General features: G+C 42.2%; 2 protein-coding genes across 3 annotated transcripts; both read right to left on the bottom strand.

The window, feature by feature from the left end:
• Positions 1–43: 43 nt before the first annotated feature.
• LOC115143279 (SH2 domain-containing protein 5-like) lies at positions 44–4,777 on the bottom strand. Of its 2 annotated transcripts, none has more exons than XM_029683514.2 (10): positions 4,273–4,777; positions 3,528–3,639; positions 3,267–3,347; positions 2,846–2,920; positions 2,601–2,747; positions 2,289–2,489; positions 1,933–2,125; positions 1,398–1,503; positions 949–1,108; positions 44–831 (listed from the first exon to the last, which is right to left on the bottom strand). In XM_029683514.2, the coding sequence occupies exons 2-10, from the start codon at positions 3,576–3,578 to the stop codon at positions 640–642; spliced, it is 1,206 nt and encodes a 401-aa protein (XP_029539374.1). In that variant the 5' UTR covers positions 3,579–3,639; positions 4,273–4,777; the 3' UTR covers positions 44–639. The 2 variants fall into 2 exon arrangements, with proteins under 2 accessions (XP_029539374.1, XP_029539375.1); XM_029683515.2 differs by having other exon boundaries at positions 4,306–4,777.
• Positions 4,778–5,271: 494 nt separating this feature from the next.
• Positions 5,272–11,532, bottom strand: LOC115143278 (heterochromatin protein 1-binding protein 3-like). The gene is given in 12 exon segments (XM_065001889.1): positions 5,272–6,585; positions 6,669–6,842; positions 7,124–7,235; positions 7,385–7,544; positions 7,662–7,752; positions 7,999–8,153; positions 8,443–8,514; positions 8,697–8,840; positions 10,071–10,230; positions 10,335–10,542; positions 10,821–10,900; positions 11,425–11,532. Coding segments are annotated over 11 exon segments (1,803 nt in total). The 5' UTR covers positions 10,885–10,900; positions 11,425–11,532; the 3' UTR covers positions 5,272–6,122.
• Positions 11,533–14,490: the final 2,958 nt, after the last annotated feature.

The raw sequence follows: 14,490 nt of genomic DNA, 5'->3' as shown, positions 1-14,490 counted from the left end.
AAATTTAAATCACTTATTGTTCCCCCTAAAAAACAGACTTAGATCAAGTTAATAGAGGTCTGCATTTATGCATAAAATCCGGCAATGCATTATGCATAACCCAACAATAAAAAAATTGCCTCCACTTTGTGGTGTAAAGTGAGTCATGTACCATGTTCTCACAGAACATCTTAAAACATGCCGTGAAACAAACAGCATAACACGAGGCATACAGCTTAACACATACAAAAATAGAAAATCCCTCTAATTCATATACATACTAAATTCTTACTTTAAAAAAAATGTATACAATTTAAAACGTAGGGGAAGCTAAAATAGAATATACATCTCAAACACACTGACATTAAACAAAATAACTACATCATAGGCGAAGTGCCAACATCTTACTCAACACGCCTTACATTTATCTAAATATATGGCTCTGCTCCACCCTTGCGATCAAACTTCCCTTTAGCAGGTGAATTGTGATAAACATTACTTATCACAAATCTCAAAACAATAAAAGTAACCTAAATGAAGCACAGAAGTGAATGAATTGTATTGTATTTAAGTGCAAAGAAATGAAAGGTGTCAGTGTAACATGTCAGTGTCTCTTAGAGAATGGGATACATCAATCAATCCAATGTTCAGAAATTACTTTTAAACCCATTGCTTCCTCTGGTTATATTCTGCATTCTTTCTTTTGAGGCTTTGGTGTGCCTTGCCAACATTCTCCTCCCACTCGTAGCAGTGGTTTACACGGGCACAACTCAGAGGAAAGTCCAGCTCCTCCTTGAACTCTGTGTAGTGCTCTATCAAAGCAGCAATGGTGCAGAATTCTTGTTGGCAGTTCTAGTAAAAAAACATAAATGACTTCATAGCTACACATTGAACATACATTAACAAAGAGCTTAAATTGGAAGTTAAAGAAAGTTGATGAAAATGGAATGATTGACCATGACAGCTCACCTCAAGCAGGTATGTCCCTTTATATGTGTTGTCTATGAGGTGGGTGATGAGGCCAGAAGAGAAACGAATTATGAGAGAGCCACAGCCAGGTCTCTTAGGATGCGGGCACAGGAGGTACGAGCCCAGGACATCCTCTGCAAGCAGGGAAGAGCTGCTGTCACTGTAACACATGGGGGGTGAAGACCAATGGTAGCCCTGAGATGACTCACATGACTTTCATCAAGCAAACACACCATAAAGCACACAAGGAACTGGTCTGGGATAAGTGCGAGTCGGGTAAACGTGGCTCAGTTGTTAGAGCCCGGTTCTAGGAATGCAAGGATTGTGGGTTTGATTCCCGCTGGGACAACCCTATGCAAAAAAATCTATACACAAATGACTAAGTCACTTTGGATGAAAGTGTCTGCTAAATAGCATATATTATTATAATAAAAGAGAGGGGGACTCACGTGGTGATGCCAGCCCAACACCACACCGCTTGAGCCAGAGATTCTTCTGTTTCAGCAAGGCTCGGGGCCCGGGCTCTCCTCCCTGGCATTTTGTCCTGCCCCTTTCCTGTTTCACATACAAGATAAGAGATTCCTTAGCATCTTGGGATGATCACAATTCAAGATGTCCCTCAAGGGAAATGTTGTTTGCTTTGGATAACCTCCAATCCATTTCCATTCCACCTCAAGTTGAATCACTGTGGAAAAACTTACTGATGTGAGTACAACTACTGTTTCAAGGGAAACTGTGATAAAGTTCATAAAACGTTATAACATGTTCACTTTAAAAATGCGTGGTAAAAAGCTTTTAACGTTACAGTAATCAGAACCCTGTGAAAAAAGTGCCTACAACCTGTATGTAATGACAAATCAATACCATGAAAAATGTAGCCTACACCACAGACGTTGAGTGAGTGCCCATCACAAAGCACTAAGGGTTTGCATTACCTAATGAACTGTTTCACTCTTGAAAGAGCTCTCTGCACACTTAGCCCACCTTGTGGAGAGTTAAGCCGATCCTGGAGGTGGCGTTGTTTGTGAGGGGTATAAGTGAAGGAGCGATAGGCCCCTGAGCGCAGTACTTTGTTGCGGATGGCTTTCTTGCGCACCAGGGAAGGAGAGGTGATGACGTTTTCTTGGATGCTTGGTTGTTCCTCAGTTGTTGCGCTGTTGTTCTTCAATGGGAAGACCTACAATAAGGACCCATAGAAAGTGTTAACAGGTCAACAGCTAGGCTAGCACAATGTACAGGGTTCAGCTACACACACACACACACACACACACACACACAAAAAAAAAACATTATTTCACTGTGCTTTCACAATTCAGTTAAAACAAACAGGTTTGACTGACCTTTTCCCCTGGGAGTAAGCCCTGAGTGGGGGCCCTTCTGAAGGACACAAGGGCGCTGACACTGAGAGGGAAGCCCTGGTTGAGGAGGGAGGGGGTACAGTTGGGCAGTGGGCCTGCAGACTCAACTTGAGCCTCCTCTGGGTGCTTCTCCAGGTAGGACAGCTGGAAACAGCGGCACAGCAACAGGTTCAGGAACTGGGCCTTGGAGGGAACACAGAGACAAATGATACAATAAACTGCAGCTTAAAGCCATCACAGAGGAATTCCATTGACCATCATCTTGGGAGACAAAGATCTAATGCTGGTTCTTACTGCTCTGGCATGACTAGCCTTGAAGAGGTGGCAGTATAGTTGGGCATCAGGGTTGCCTGGGTTGTGGGAAACAAAGGCGAATTGGGCGTCCGAGGGGTGGGCGGTGGAAAGGGAGACCCTTCGTAGAGCATGGGCCATGAGGATGGTCTACAGACAAGGAAAGTTAAAAAAATAATGTTGATGTAGTGTACACAGCTCGAACAGCAATAATACATGTGCTTTGCTCTGAGAATGTCAACTCTTACCGTCTCATCTTCATCATACATCTTCACACCTTTGATGGAAAATTTCAGGGACACAGACCTCCTTTTCTTGCATGTCTGTGAAAAAGTTCAAACACCTCAGGCAGGCACATCCTTCCAGTCTCAAGTTTTTGCGGGGGCCAAAACAATATATTCTTCGTATTACAGTTTATTATTGTTGTTCTGAACCCACTGCCTGCAAGCCATTGTTAAAGTCATGTTAAATGTCTCATTTAAATTGGCTATAAAAGATATGTCCACCTATTACTTTCATGCCCTTTTTGTGGTTTGAGCACCTGACCACGAAGAGGTCTGTGCACGACCCCATCTCCACACGACCCCATCTCCACCATAAACATTTGTGAACAGTCAAGACTTGCCTTAAAGTACTGCTGCTTTCTAACTTGTTATTACCAGTACCTACTTTGAGAGACTTGAGCTGTGTGTGCAACTGCTGCATCTGATCATCCAAACAACAGTCATCCACAGGAAAGGAGCCAACATACTTCATAAAGAAGAAAGACTTCATGTTACACATACTATCAATTTTAGATAGACATCATGTAATGTAACCAGGTGCAGAATACAAGGGAAGAGTAAAGGCAAATAGGATTTCTTCCTATTGGGAAGTACTTTTATTTCAAACAAATAGTACTTCCATATGGGAAGGAAAAATATGGCTTACCTCAGCTGACCTTGTAACTGTGCCATCATCCCTGACTGGTGTCTCACCCATCCTTATCACTCCGGAGTTAGATTTCTTTGTCCTGCTGTTTCTGGAGGACTTATCCTGAGTGCTGCGGGAGCAGATAGCATTATAAACATTGGACATGTCAACAACGTTGCGTAGTGTTATTTTACCCATGGGAAAATTGTTTGTAACCAGGAGGTAGTGATGAAAAGAGCGGTGAACGCAAAACTTTCAATTTAAGCAAGACACATGTATGTGTTATGGTAGATAGTAAGTCTACAGTCATTTCAAAAACTCGAAACTGTCAGATCTACAAAATACTTTTGAGCTAATATTCTATAAGAGGAACAGGAGCTCAAGCAGTACACCTTTTCAGGTGCCGATAATCAGCTCCTGCCCAAGTCAAGCACTAGATCTAAACCTTGTCCTCGTGAATTCTGAACATTATATGCGCACCTGCAATCGAATAGATTGTTGCGACGGTTTCGTTGGAATCGTCGAATTACAACCCAAACATTGTCAGAAGCATACTATTAGCCCTACTGGTTTGGATTTCGTCACATTTCAAAATTAATTCCATAGCCTTCAGACTATTATTACAGCAGTCAGAGCACGCGGGTGACACCCATTATTCTGTTGTATGAACGGCCAGCGCAAACATTTACGCACGGGTGAAGTATTTCTAACCTGCAGGCGCAAGTTTGGTAAACATGTCAACAAATGAATTATAATAAAATACCTTAATTTAGTTTCAAACCAACGCTCTTCTCACCTCCGCCCTCGTACTCCGGATCTTCTGCCACAGTTCCAAACTCTGATTTCCCCTCTTACTCAAGGTTGCTTCACCTTTATCAAGCTGACGGGTCCGTGTACATTTCGTTATTTTGATTTCCGAATAAAAACGGAGAATGGAAAAACGCAAAACGATTCCGTTTCTCAATTGTTTCAAAATTGGACATGTAATAATATAAAACAAATAACACAATATATTAAATGTTTGTTTTTAGTTTTGTCCAAAAATATATAAATACATATTTTACAAGTTACAAGCTAAGACTAAATGAGATGTCATATTACTTTATGCTAGCAGCTAGTGCTAGCTAGTGCAAGCCAAACAAATTAGAAAACAAGTTGATTTCTGATTTTCAAATTTAGTTTTTCCATTCTCAGTTTTGATAACGAAATGTACACGGACCCTGAAGCCCACAGAGCAGCATATTTCCCAACTCAATTCAGAAAAGGGTTGGCCATTCACCGGTGTGTTTGGGCGTGACTGGAAACATGGCTCTTTCGAGACAGTGTACACTGAATGTACAAAACATTAAGGACTCCCTCCTAATATTGAGTTGCACCCCCCCCCATTTGCCCCCAGAACAGCCTCAATTCGTCAGGGCATGGACTCTACAAGGTGTCGAAAGTGTTCCATAGGGATGCTTCCCACAGCTGTGTCAAATTGGCTGGAGGACACACAAGGGAAACTGTTCAGCATGAAAAACTTTGTTTATTTCCCTCGGGAGAAAACCTTTTCTCTAGCCTTTCCATGACCATGTCGACTATCTATTTCAATAACCCACAACTGAAACATCCAGCACTTTGAGTGAATCAAATTGACACCTATTGATTTGTAGTTTGTAGCCCTATAATGTATACTTTTGCTCCAACTTATGATCCACCAGCAGATGCTGTATTTGGTGTTTGTACCCTTCCTTAAGACCATGACAGAATGAATAACAAGGAATTTAGTACAAATAGCCATTTTAATAACGACTTGGAAAAAAGCATAACATAAAGAGTACACGCATGCAAGGTATGCATGAGCCACACCTTCAAAATGAAGTTTCTTCAAATCTTGTACTATTACACAGAATGTAGACAATTTTGTATTTTTTTTTTTTTTAGCTTTATATGATAAAATGAACTTTCATTAGTTACGCACTTTAAAAAAATATTCCCCTAATACTATGCAGTAGTACTGAATATAACAATGACAAATTGCTTCCTTATGTCAGTCTCTAATCAAATTAAGTATTTTAACCATGGGCCCTGCAACTGATCAAGGAAATTTAATTTAAATAACACAATTCATTACATGAAATTCTCATGCTCTCAAATTCACTTACATAAATCTCAAATATTCTTTAAGATTTGAAAATTTACTCCAGATTAAATGTAGAGAATTCTATATTTTTATACAAGGAATGTGTCAAGCTAAAACATGGGAAAGTGGATTTGGGATTAAATGTTAAAATGAAAAGACAAGTCACTTTGATTTTATGTTAGATCTCTGCATATACACAAGTGTGTGAGGGAAATTGTGACATTTCACAATTCAATACCTAGGCAATTTTACAGTTTTTGAAGAGGACTTTCTACACAATGGTGTTCAGAGGTTGGGTTCACAGAAATGTAACAGTTCAAAGTACAGTAAATTGACATGAACTGATAACTGTCACATCCCTATCCTACAGAGAAGAATTCTAGAGTCCCAAACAGGGAGAAAACAATGATGCGAAAGAGAGCATGGCTAGAGGCAGAGCACTGCAGTCTTCAGAGCTACAGTTAAACTTCCACTGCTGGTCAATAGTGAGCTCACTTCCTCTCCCTCAGGGACTTGCGGGCTGCTGGCTTGGCCTTCACTGCAGATTTGGCCGCTTCCTTCTTCGCAGGTGGTGACTTTTTGGGCACTGGGCGCTTTGATGCCCTGCTTGTCAGCTTTTTGACAATGGGCGTTTTGGGCTTGCTCGCTGGAGCAGCTTTCTTGACTGGTGTGGGTGCCGCCGTAGCTGGTGGGGGCGTCTTCTTTGAGGCTACAGCTTTACTGGCAGCTGCAGGTTTCTTAACCGGGGGCACTGGTTTCCTCGCTGGGGGAGCAGGCTTCTTGGCTGGGGGTGCTGCTTTCTTAGCTTGGGGTGCTGGTTTCTTGACTGGGGGTGCAGATCTCTTAGCAGGGGCAGCTCTTTTCTTGCCCTTAGCCCTTGACTGACTTGCCGGCTGTGACTTCTTGCTGGGGGGAGGGCGACGTGCTTTAGGTGGTGGCCGCTTCACAGCTTTCCTAAGGATCGTATTGAACAAATACACTGTTAGCAGTGAACCATTTGAAACTCCACTATTTTCATTGGATTTCAGCAATTTGACCTTGGACTCACCTCTTAGGAGGGTTCATCATCTGACTCCTCATCCTCCTCAGACGACTCCTCTTCCTCCTCATCAGAGTCCTCATCAGACGAGTCAACCATCTTTCTGCGTTTAGCCTTCTCTGCCATTTTCTGCTCTTTCACTTTCTGTTTTTCTGGGAACAGAATGGCTGGGCTGTGGAATACAAAAAACAATCTGATCTCTAATCTGAGCCCCCAAAAATAAATAAAAGGTATTGCAAGAGTGCAGGCATTTCTGTTATTACTACCAGACTGTTGAAATATTCAGTACATCAGAGGTTCAGTAAACATGAATGAAAAGTGACATGATTAGTAGTGTAGTCAGCATCTTTCTAAACAGAGAATACTGCTCCTGGTATAGCACACATTTGTGCAATTATGTACAGAGGTCAGCAATGAACTTCGCAGTGTAATCTTCCTAGGGTGGAGTTCTACCTGGGGTGGTAAGGGTAGCAGAGCTGGTAGGTCCCATTTAGCCCATTCCCAGTGATCTGCTCCATCCAGCCCATCATTTTACATTTCTGCAGTGTCCTCTTTAGGCTGTTCACTGAGGGAAGAGAAGTGCCCAGTGTCAATAAAGAATCTTAACATCTCTGATTCAACCCAGCTAATGAAAGAGCTCCTGCAGTTTCAGGTAGGTATTCACACATTGTCAAAGCAGTGGTTCAGTTAGGAGAGTAAGGGAACAGGTCTTACCCACACGATACTCCATGCTGTCCTTGTTTGTCTCTAACAGGAATTTGCGGAGTGTGGTGGTACTGCAAGTCTTGGGTTCGTTCATGGCCACGATGGCTGTCATGATAGCGTCCTCCAGGGGCCCACCTTTAAGCAGGAATTTGCCCCCTTCCCGCTTCAGCTGTGAGGGGGTAAGAGAGAGTGAGAGAAACACCTCAGAGCAAAGATCTAACATTATAGACGCCAAAGGCCTTTATGGAGTAGACTGAATTGTGCATTCCTTTAGTACAAGACTAACCTGGAATGTTCCAGAGGCACCTTTTCCAGTGATCTGCTCCAGTTGACCCTTGTCCACAGCTCTCACCAGGCCACTCTTTAGGATATCCGGCCTAGGAATGAATCGGTGACTGCATTGAGAACCCTATTTTAACTTACACAACTTTGGACAGTTCAAAAGGTAGTGGGTTCCTATTTTCAGACTGCATTAAACATACTGTAGATTTGGGTTGCGCAGAAGTTTGCATTACCATGTCAGGTACAACGTCAAGTTAGCATGCGTTCACGTACTCAGAGAATAACAGGACCCGATCATTGAAACCATTCCCAATCAAATATGACAATAAAAAGGTATTTACCGATGCTCCACGTTGAGTTGAGGGAAGTGCTGCTCCACATATTTCTTGATCAGAATGTAAGATGCCTCTTTGGGCTCACATAGCCGTGTGATGATCAGGGGCAGAGCATCCCCAAGGGTCTCTGCCTTCAACCCAGGAGCTACTGCCATCGGCTTCTAGCACCAAACCATCAGAATCACAGTCAAACTCAGTTTTCTAGAGCATGGCACTTGCAACGCCAGGATAGTTGGTTCGGTTTCCGGGACCACCCATACAGAAAATGTATGCAAGCATGACTGAGTCGCTTTGGATAAAAGTGTCTGCTAAATGACACATGTACCTACATTATATAGGTATGCACCATATATTTTATTTAAAATTGTCTGCTAAAAGCCAAATGGGACAATCACATAATGGTACATTGCTATTGTTTAAGTTTGTAGATAGGTGACTGAAAATACCTACCCCTTTAGCAGTGGATTTATTAGGGGGCTGCTTCCCAATGGTAAAGCTTCCAGAAAGGCCTTTACCCTTCAGCTGTGAGAGTGAATAGGAGGTAAAGGAACATGAGTATGCAGGCCAATAAAGCACCAGACGCACAGGGTATAGGACACCACAACATGTAACCCACAGGTCAAACACTAGGATAGGCTGCCACCTAAAATTTGCAATTCATGTTAATTCACTGTTAGCTGTGGTCAGGGATAAGGACTTCTCACCTGTTTGATGGTGCCCTTCTCCAGCTGCCTCTTGAGAGCCTTCTTGAGAAGGAATTTCCTCTTGTCCAACTCCAGGTTAGGGTATTTCTTCACAATGTACTTCATGACAGAATGGGCTGAGGCCCCAGTCTTCTCCTTGCAGGACTGCAGAGAGGAAATATGATAAATTGCAGGTGCAGCATTAGTGGGGAGTAAGGGATAACAACATAATAAGTAGTGATGCACCGATATGACATTTTTGGCCGATACTGATAACCTTATAAGACAGTTCTTATGTGATTAATGGTGGTCGGACCCATCTATGTGAAGCTAGCCACAATAAGGATTAGCCACATTAGTGGACTTTGCAGTTATCCTTCAAAATAAAAGTATAGCATAATTCTACTATTTTGTATTCATTTGCATCACTGTCAATGACATATTTTATTTTGAAGGCAAACTGCAAATTCCACTATTGTGCCTAATCCTTATTGTGGCTAGCTTCACAAAACATAACCCGGTCCATTAGCTTTGGGCAACAGGGTAAGTAGCTGGCTAGCTCTTTAGTTTCATGAATTGAAGTTCAATTTCAATAGGTGAACAACAAGTGGCAACCTAGCTAATACTTACAAGGATTCCTAAATCATTGCTAAGAATAATGAATATGACTGCAGTTTCTACTGGTAATTTTTTTCAGACTGGTTGTATTGGTGCTAGCTAGTTACCAAGCTAAAGCTAGCTACCCCAGAAGTTGCGGTATTACAAATGCTTTATTACCAACGCGGTATTTTCAACACATTGTTTGTGGCCGGTGTTTGCAGACTTTTCTGTACAGCTTTGACAGTGCTACTGTATCGTTTTTGACAGGCAAAGACACAAATGGCATTCCATAGTATGTATGTCGTGAAGCTCATAGCAGTGATGATATTACTGTGTAACTACGGAAGGCCAACATCTGAAAAATAGCGCACTTGGTAGTGTGTACCAGTGCTCGACCAGTCGGCGAAAGCCAACATCACAGAGACCGGTTGATTGTCAAGGGTTATGAATCCCATTATTTTGGCTTTAATGGATTTCGCCTTTGAGTTGTCTCGTTGAAATGTTCTTACTCTTTCAAATGACTGCTTGGCTTGTTGCCTGCTCGAGCCATACAGCAGACATTGTGGGCTAGGTTATGCTGTGTTGCACGTGTAGCGCAAAATGTTATGTGGCGTCATTACGTCATGTACCTACGTTATATAGGTATGCACGGTAGCTTTGACATCCGTTTTTAACATCGGTGTTAAACTAGACATCGGGCCGATACCGATGTTGGCATTTTGAGCCAATATGGGCCTATTCCAATATGTTCACCAATATATTGTGCATCCCTAGTAATAAGTGTTGTGTACAGACCTCAATAGCCTCAATGAGGATGTCGTCCATCCTAGGCGGCTGCATGGTGGAGGTGCTCTTATTAGTGAGCGTTGCACGTTTGCTGGCAGACATGGTGGCCCAGGCAGGAATGGTCCTTTTAATAGGCTTCTTGACTTTCTCTTTCACGCCATCTTTCGCTCTGCAGCCAAACCACAACACAGCAAGCACGAAAATGTGAAATTATAAATTTATCGAAATAGATATGAATGCAACCTTTGCAGGGTTTGAGCACAAGCAACTCACTCCTTCTCAGCCTCTTCCCCCTCAGTCTTCTTCTCCTCAGTCTTCTTTCCAGTCGATTCATCAGGTTTCTCACCATTCTCTTTTGGGTCTCCTTCACCTGTGCCCTCACATTCTCCTTGACCCTCCCCCTTCTTGGCTACTGGGGCTGCGGGTGCTACCTCCTGCTCCTCCTCAACAGAGGCAGATTCCTCAGAGCTGGCATCAGGCTCTGAAGAGAAATGTGGAAGGAGGAAGACAAGAGTGAATATGTCAATTCAGCAAGTAGATGTAAAAATATTTACATGCCACTCAACAACATGAACTCTGAACAATGTCTGATTCCACGCTTTCCTAAAATAACCACTAATAGCGGGCAAGACCTAGATTCACCAGAATTCCAATCAGGTCCTGTCAAGTGGTGATTATTCACTCATAGCCTGTCAATGCTGGGTACCAATCTGAATCTCAAAGCATAGTTCCTGTTCATGTCGAGGGTCTTGAACTCACCATCTGGTGCAGCCAAGGGGGGTGTCTCCTGGGGTGGAGTCCCAGCTGCACGACGTATAGGCATGACTCCAAACTGTTGACTATAGAGACGCAAAATTATAAATTAAAACATTTCCTCAGCACTGACATATAAATTATGTATTACCGATCACAATAAAGTTATTGGATCTAAAGCAACTTAGCATCACCCAATGGTAACATCATGCAGTCACCCACTGCTTCTGTATGTGCGAGGAAACGTCAATCATGGCCTCATTCATCAAACGCAAGATACTGCTCTTTGCAAAGTACATTATCGTCAAACATCGATAAAACCACAAGCAGTGTGCACTTTTCTATAGTGTTTTGGAATGGTGGGGGCGTGTAAATAGTTATCAAAAATTAATATCGGTGAAGATGCACGTCTTCCAGTAAAAATTCAAATATGGCCATTTTGTCCATTGATTTAGGCCACCCCACACCGTAATGGCGCTGCATAGAGCTGATGGTAAATGCACCGAAGTTGCATTGGTAAATAAGAAAACGGCGCATGCATTTTTGAAAAATATCTAATGTAGAACGCTTTTTGCAGGGACTAACCACGAACAATTGTTTATATTCTTACCTTTAGACTTTCTATAAAGATGTTGAAATAAAATTGCTTCGCTCTCCTTTCCTTCTTTTTTTGTTACTTACGTGCCCCTCCCCCTTGAACGTACACGTAGCAACCTCGTGGGTGTGTTCTTTGTTGGTTCTTGCTATGTAGAATCCTTGGGACGTCCAACTATGACGTCACCCCATTGAATTTAACATTTACAAAACGGTAAGGGTTAGGGTCAATGACTGTTTAAATGACTGGACAAAGCCATCGATCTCGTGACACCGTTCATTCCTATGTGAAGACTCAATAGGCATTGAAGCCAAATTATGTCGGTTAAAACAAGGATTGGTAACTGCATACTTGGGAGTTTGCATGAAAGTGGGCTTGCAAATAAGTGGGTGAATCGGGATCAACAGAGAAGAGAGAAAATGGTCCAATTCACGCACAAGAGAACATCACTGGTCATCTGTGCTGCCTCTGATCTGGTGGACAACCTAAACACAAATGCTTCCTTCGTAAATTGTGTTTGGAGTGTGCCCCTGGCTATCAATTTTTTTCTTTAACCTTTATTTAACTAGGCAAGTCAGTTAAGAACCAAATCTGATTTACAATGGCGGCCTACTCCGGCCAAACCCCGACGACGCTGGGCCAATTGTGCGCCACCCTATGGGACTCCCAATCATGGCCGAATGTGACACAGACCGCTGAACCGCTCAGGAGCAATACAAATAAATTGTGCCATCTAGTTTGCATAATAAGGAATTTAAAATTATTTATACTTTGATATTTTAAAAAGTACATTTTAGTAAATTACTTTTGATACTTAGGTATATTTAAAACCAAACACTTTGACTTTTACTACAGATAAGTAGTATTTTACTGGGTGACTTTCACTTGAGTCATATTCTATTAAGGTATCTTTACTACTCTTGTATGACAATTGGGTACTTATTTCACCACTGAGTATAGTATGAAGATATGCATGCTTCCCAGACGAAACAGTTCGTGCATATATTATGAAAACATTGTGACGTTTTTGTTCGTTTTGTTGTTGGGGCACACAAAATGTTTCCTGAGGCAAGCCGACATCCGTAGCTGAAGTCTACGCCCCCACATCTGCGATTGGTCAACGGTAGAGGGATTCTTCCATGAAGTGCCCATTCTCTTTTAAGGATAGGACTCGTCCTCGTGCAAATTTAGACTATTAGATCTCCTTGGCAAAAACGCAAAAATCCATGACAGATTAGTTATTTTGCGTTAATTCTGACTATTTTGAGGAAGCGCATAGGGGCTACGGCGTTTCAAAATTGACAAACAGTACTATTGCCGCTTTTATCTTGTATTTCAAGTGAAGGTCATGTAAGCACACTTGTTGGTTCGAAATGAATGACGCATGCTGACGCTTTATTATTAGGCGAGGTCATGGCGACGTTGGTTAGCTAAACTCAAGGGAAGAAACAACGGGTCAAAAAAAACAAAAAAACAACGGGTCATCTCGTGCCGAACTGCGCATGTGCACACCGTCAAAGTTACTCCTTCACTATAAAATCAGTGAAACGTGTCAGTTTCACGAGGTTGCAGTAAAAACATGTTCAACTACATTAGACATTGACGAATCTAGGTTGTGCCTTTAGATTTTTCACTGCACTCGGACTTCTGAAACCCAAAACCCTGGCCGGCTTGTTTTGCAAGCGTTCCAGGATGTTGCGCCTCTGGGTTTAGAAACTGTGGTTAAGGCAAAGATATTTAAGCAATAAGGAACGAGGGGTGTGGTATATGGCCAATATACCACGGCTAAGGGCTGTTCCTTAGCATGATCAACGTCGAGTGCCTGGACACAGCCCTTAACTGTGGTATATTGGCCATATATCACAAACCCCAGAAGTGCCGTATTGCCATTATGAACTGTTTACCAATGGAAATCGAGCAGTAAAAACAAGTTGTCATACCGTGGTATATGGTCTGATATACCACGGCTGTTAGCCGATCAGGGCTCAAAACCCCCAGTTTATAATTATAACTAACCCCTTTTGTCCCAAGGATCCCGAATAGTACTAAAATAGTTATTTAAATCAGCGGGGAACTACTGCCCACTCTCATTGAAGCCATGAAAGGCCGACTGCTGTACTGTAGGCATTGTTTGCAGAAAACAGGATCCCCCACTATAGTGAGTGGGGAAATGGCAATATTTGTGTTAAATCTTCGTGTAAATACTATTTTTTCCCCCAAAGACAATCATGGTACCAATTATTGCTTCTATTACACCAGATGCATGTCCTTGAACCAATGTTAATTTTAAATCGCACACAAAAGAGGTACTGGGGCGGCAGGTAGCCTAGTAACCGAAAGGTTGCTAGATCGAATCCCCGAGCTGACAAGGTCTTTCTGCCCCTGAACAAGGCAAAAAACCCACTGTTCCTAGAATGTCATTGTAAATAAGAATTTGTTCTTAACTGAATTGCCTAGTTAAATAAAGGAAGAAGTAGGTAACATCTCGGGAACCACAATATATATAGCAATCTTCTGACAACCTGGAATGCAACTAGAGCATTTGAGGGATTGTCGCAGGGCACACGGTGCTGAATTACAATCTACAAATCACCATGTATTCATCCCAAATAACAACTCTTAACTAAATGTGCCCAAGGTCAGAAAATCTCTGCAGCATCTCGTTCTGGTCGATCCCCTCAAACTGCATTACTTGCGTTCCATCCTGTGTAAAGTCGGGATATTCCATGCTATGTAACCACTTGATGACTTCGTCACTCACTGAACGAGGCAGCAATTTATATACGTTTCAGTACCTGCTGGATAGAATGTGTAACTTTACCGAAGCACCAGGTGCTTCCTGAGACATACATGTCTCCAGGTGTGGTTCTCAAATATTCTGTTTAGTATGACTGAATGCAACAACATGGATCGTAAACCTACCCGCTGGAACGCACCCAATGAATACTTATTTGGGATGTAATACAGTGATTTTGCAGTGCTCTACTCAACCCCATTGAATGCCAATGTTGTATAATGATTTGGAACATGTGAAAAGTAGAAATTCTAATAAAATACTGCAGCATGTCTATCTGGAATCTC

This window comes from Oncorhynchus nerka, linkage group LG15 (genome assembly GCF_034236695.1).
Source record: "Oncorhynchus nerka isolate Pitt River linkage group LG15, Oner_Uvic_2.0, whole genome shotgun sequence".
Classification (NCBI taxonomy): Eukaryota; Metazoa; Chordata; class Actinopteri; order Salmoniformes; family Salmonidae; genus Oncorhynchus; species Oncorhynchus nerka.
Note: the sequence above shows the minus strand (reverse complement) of the source record. Positions and strands in the feature narration are given on the sequence as shown.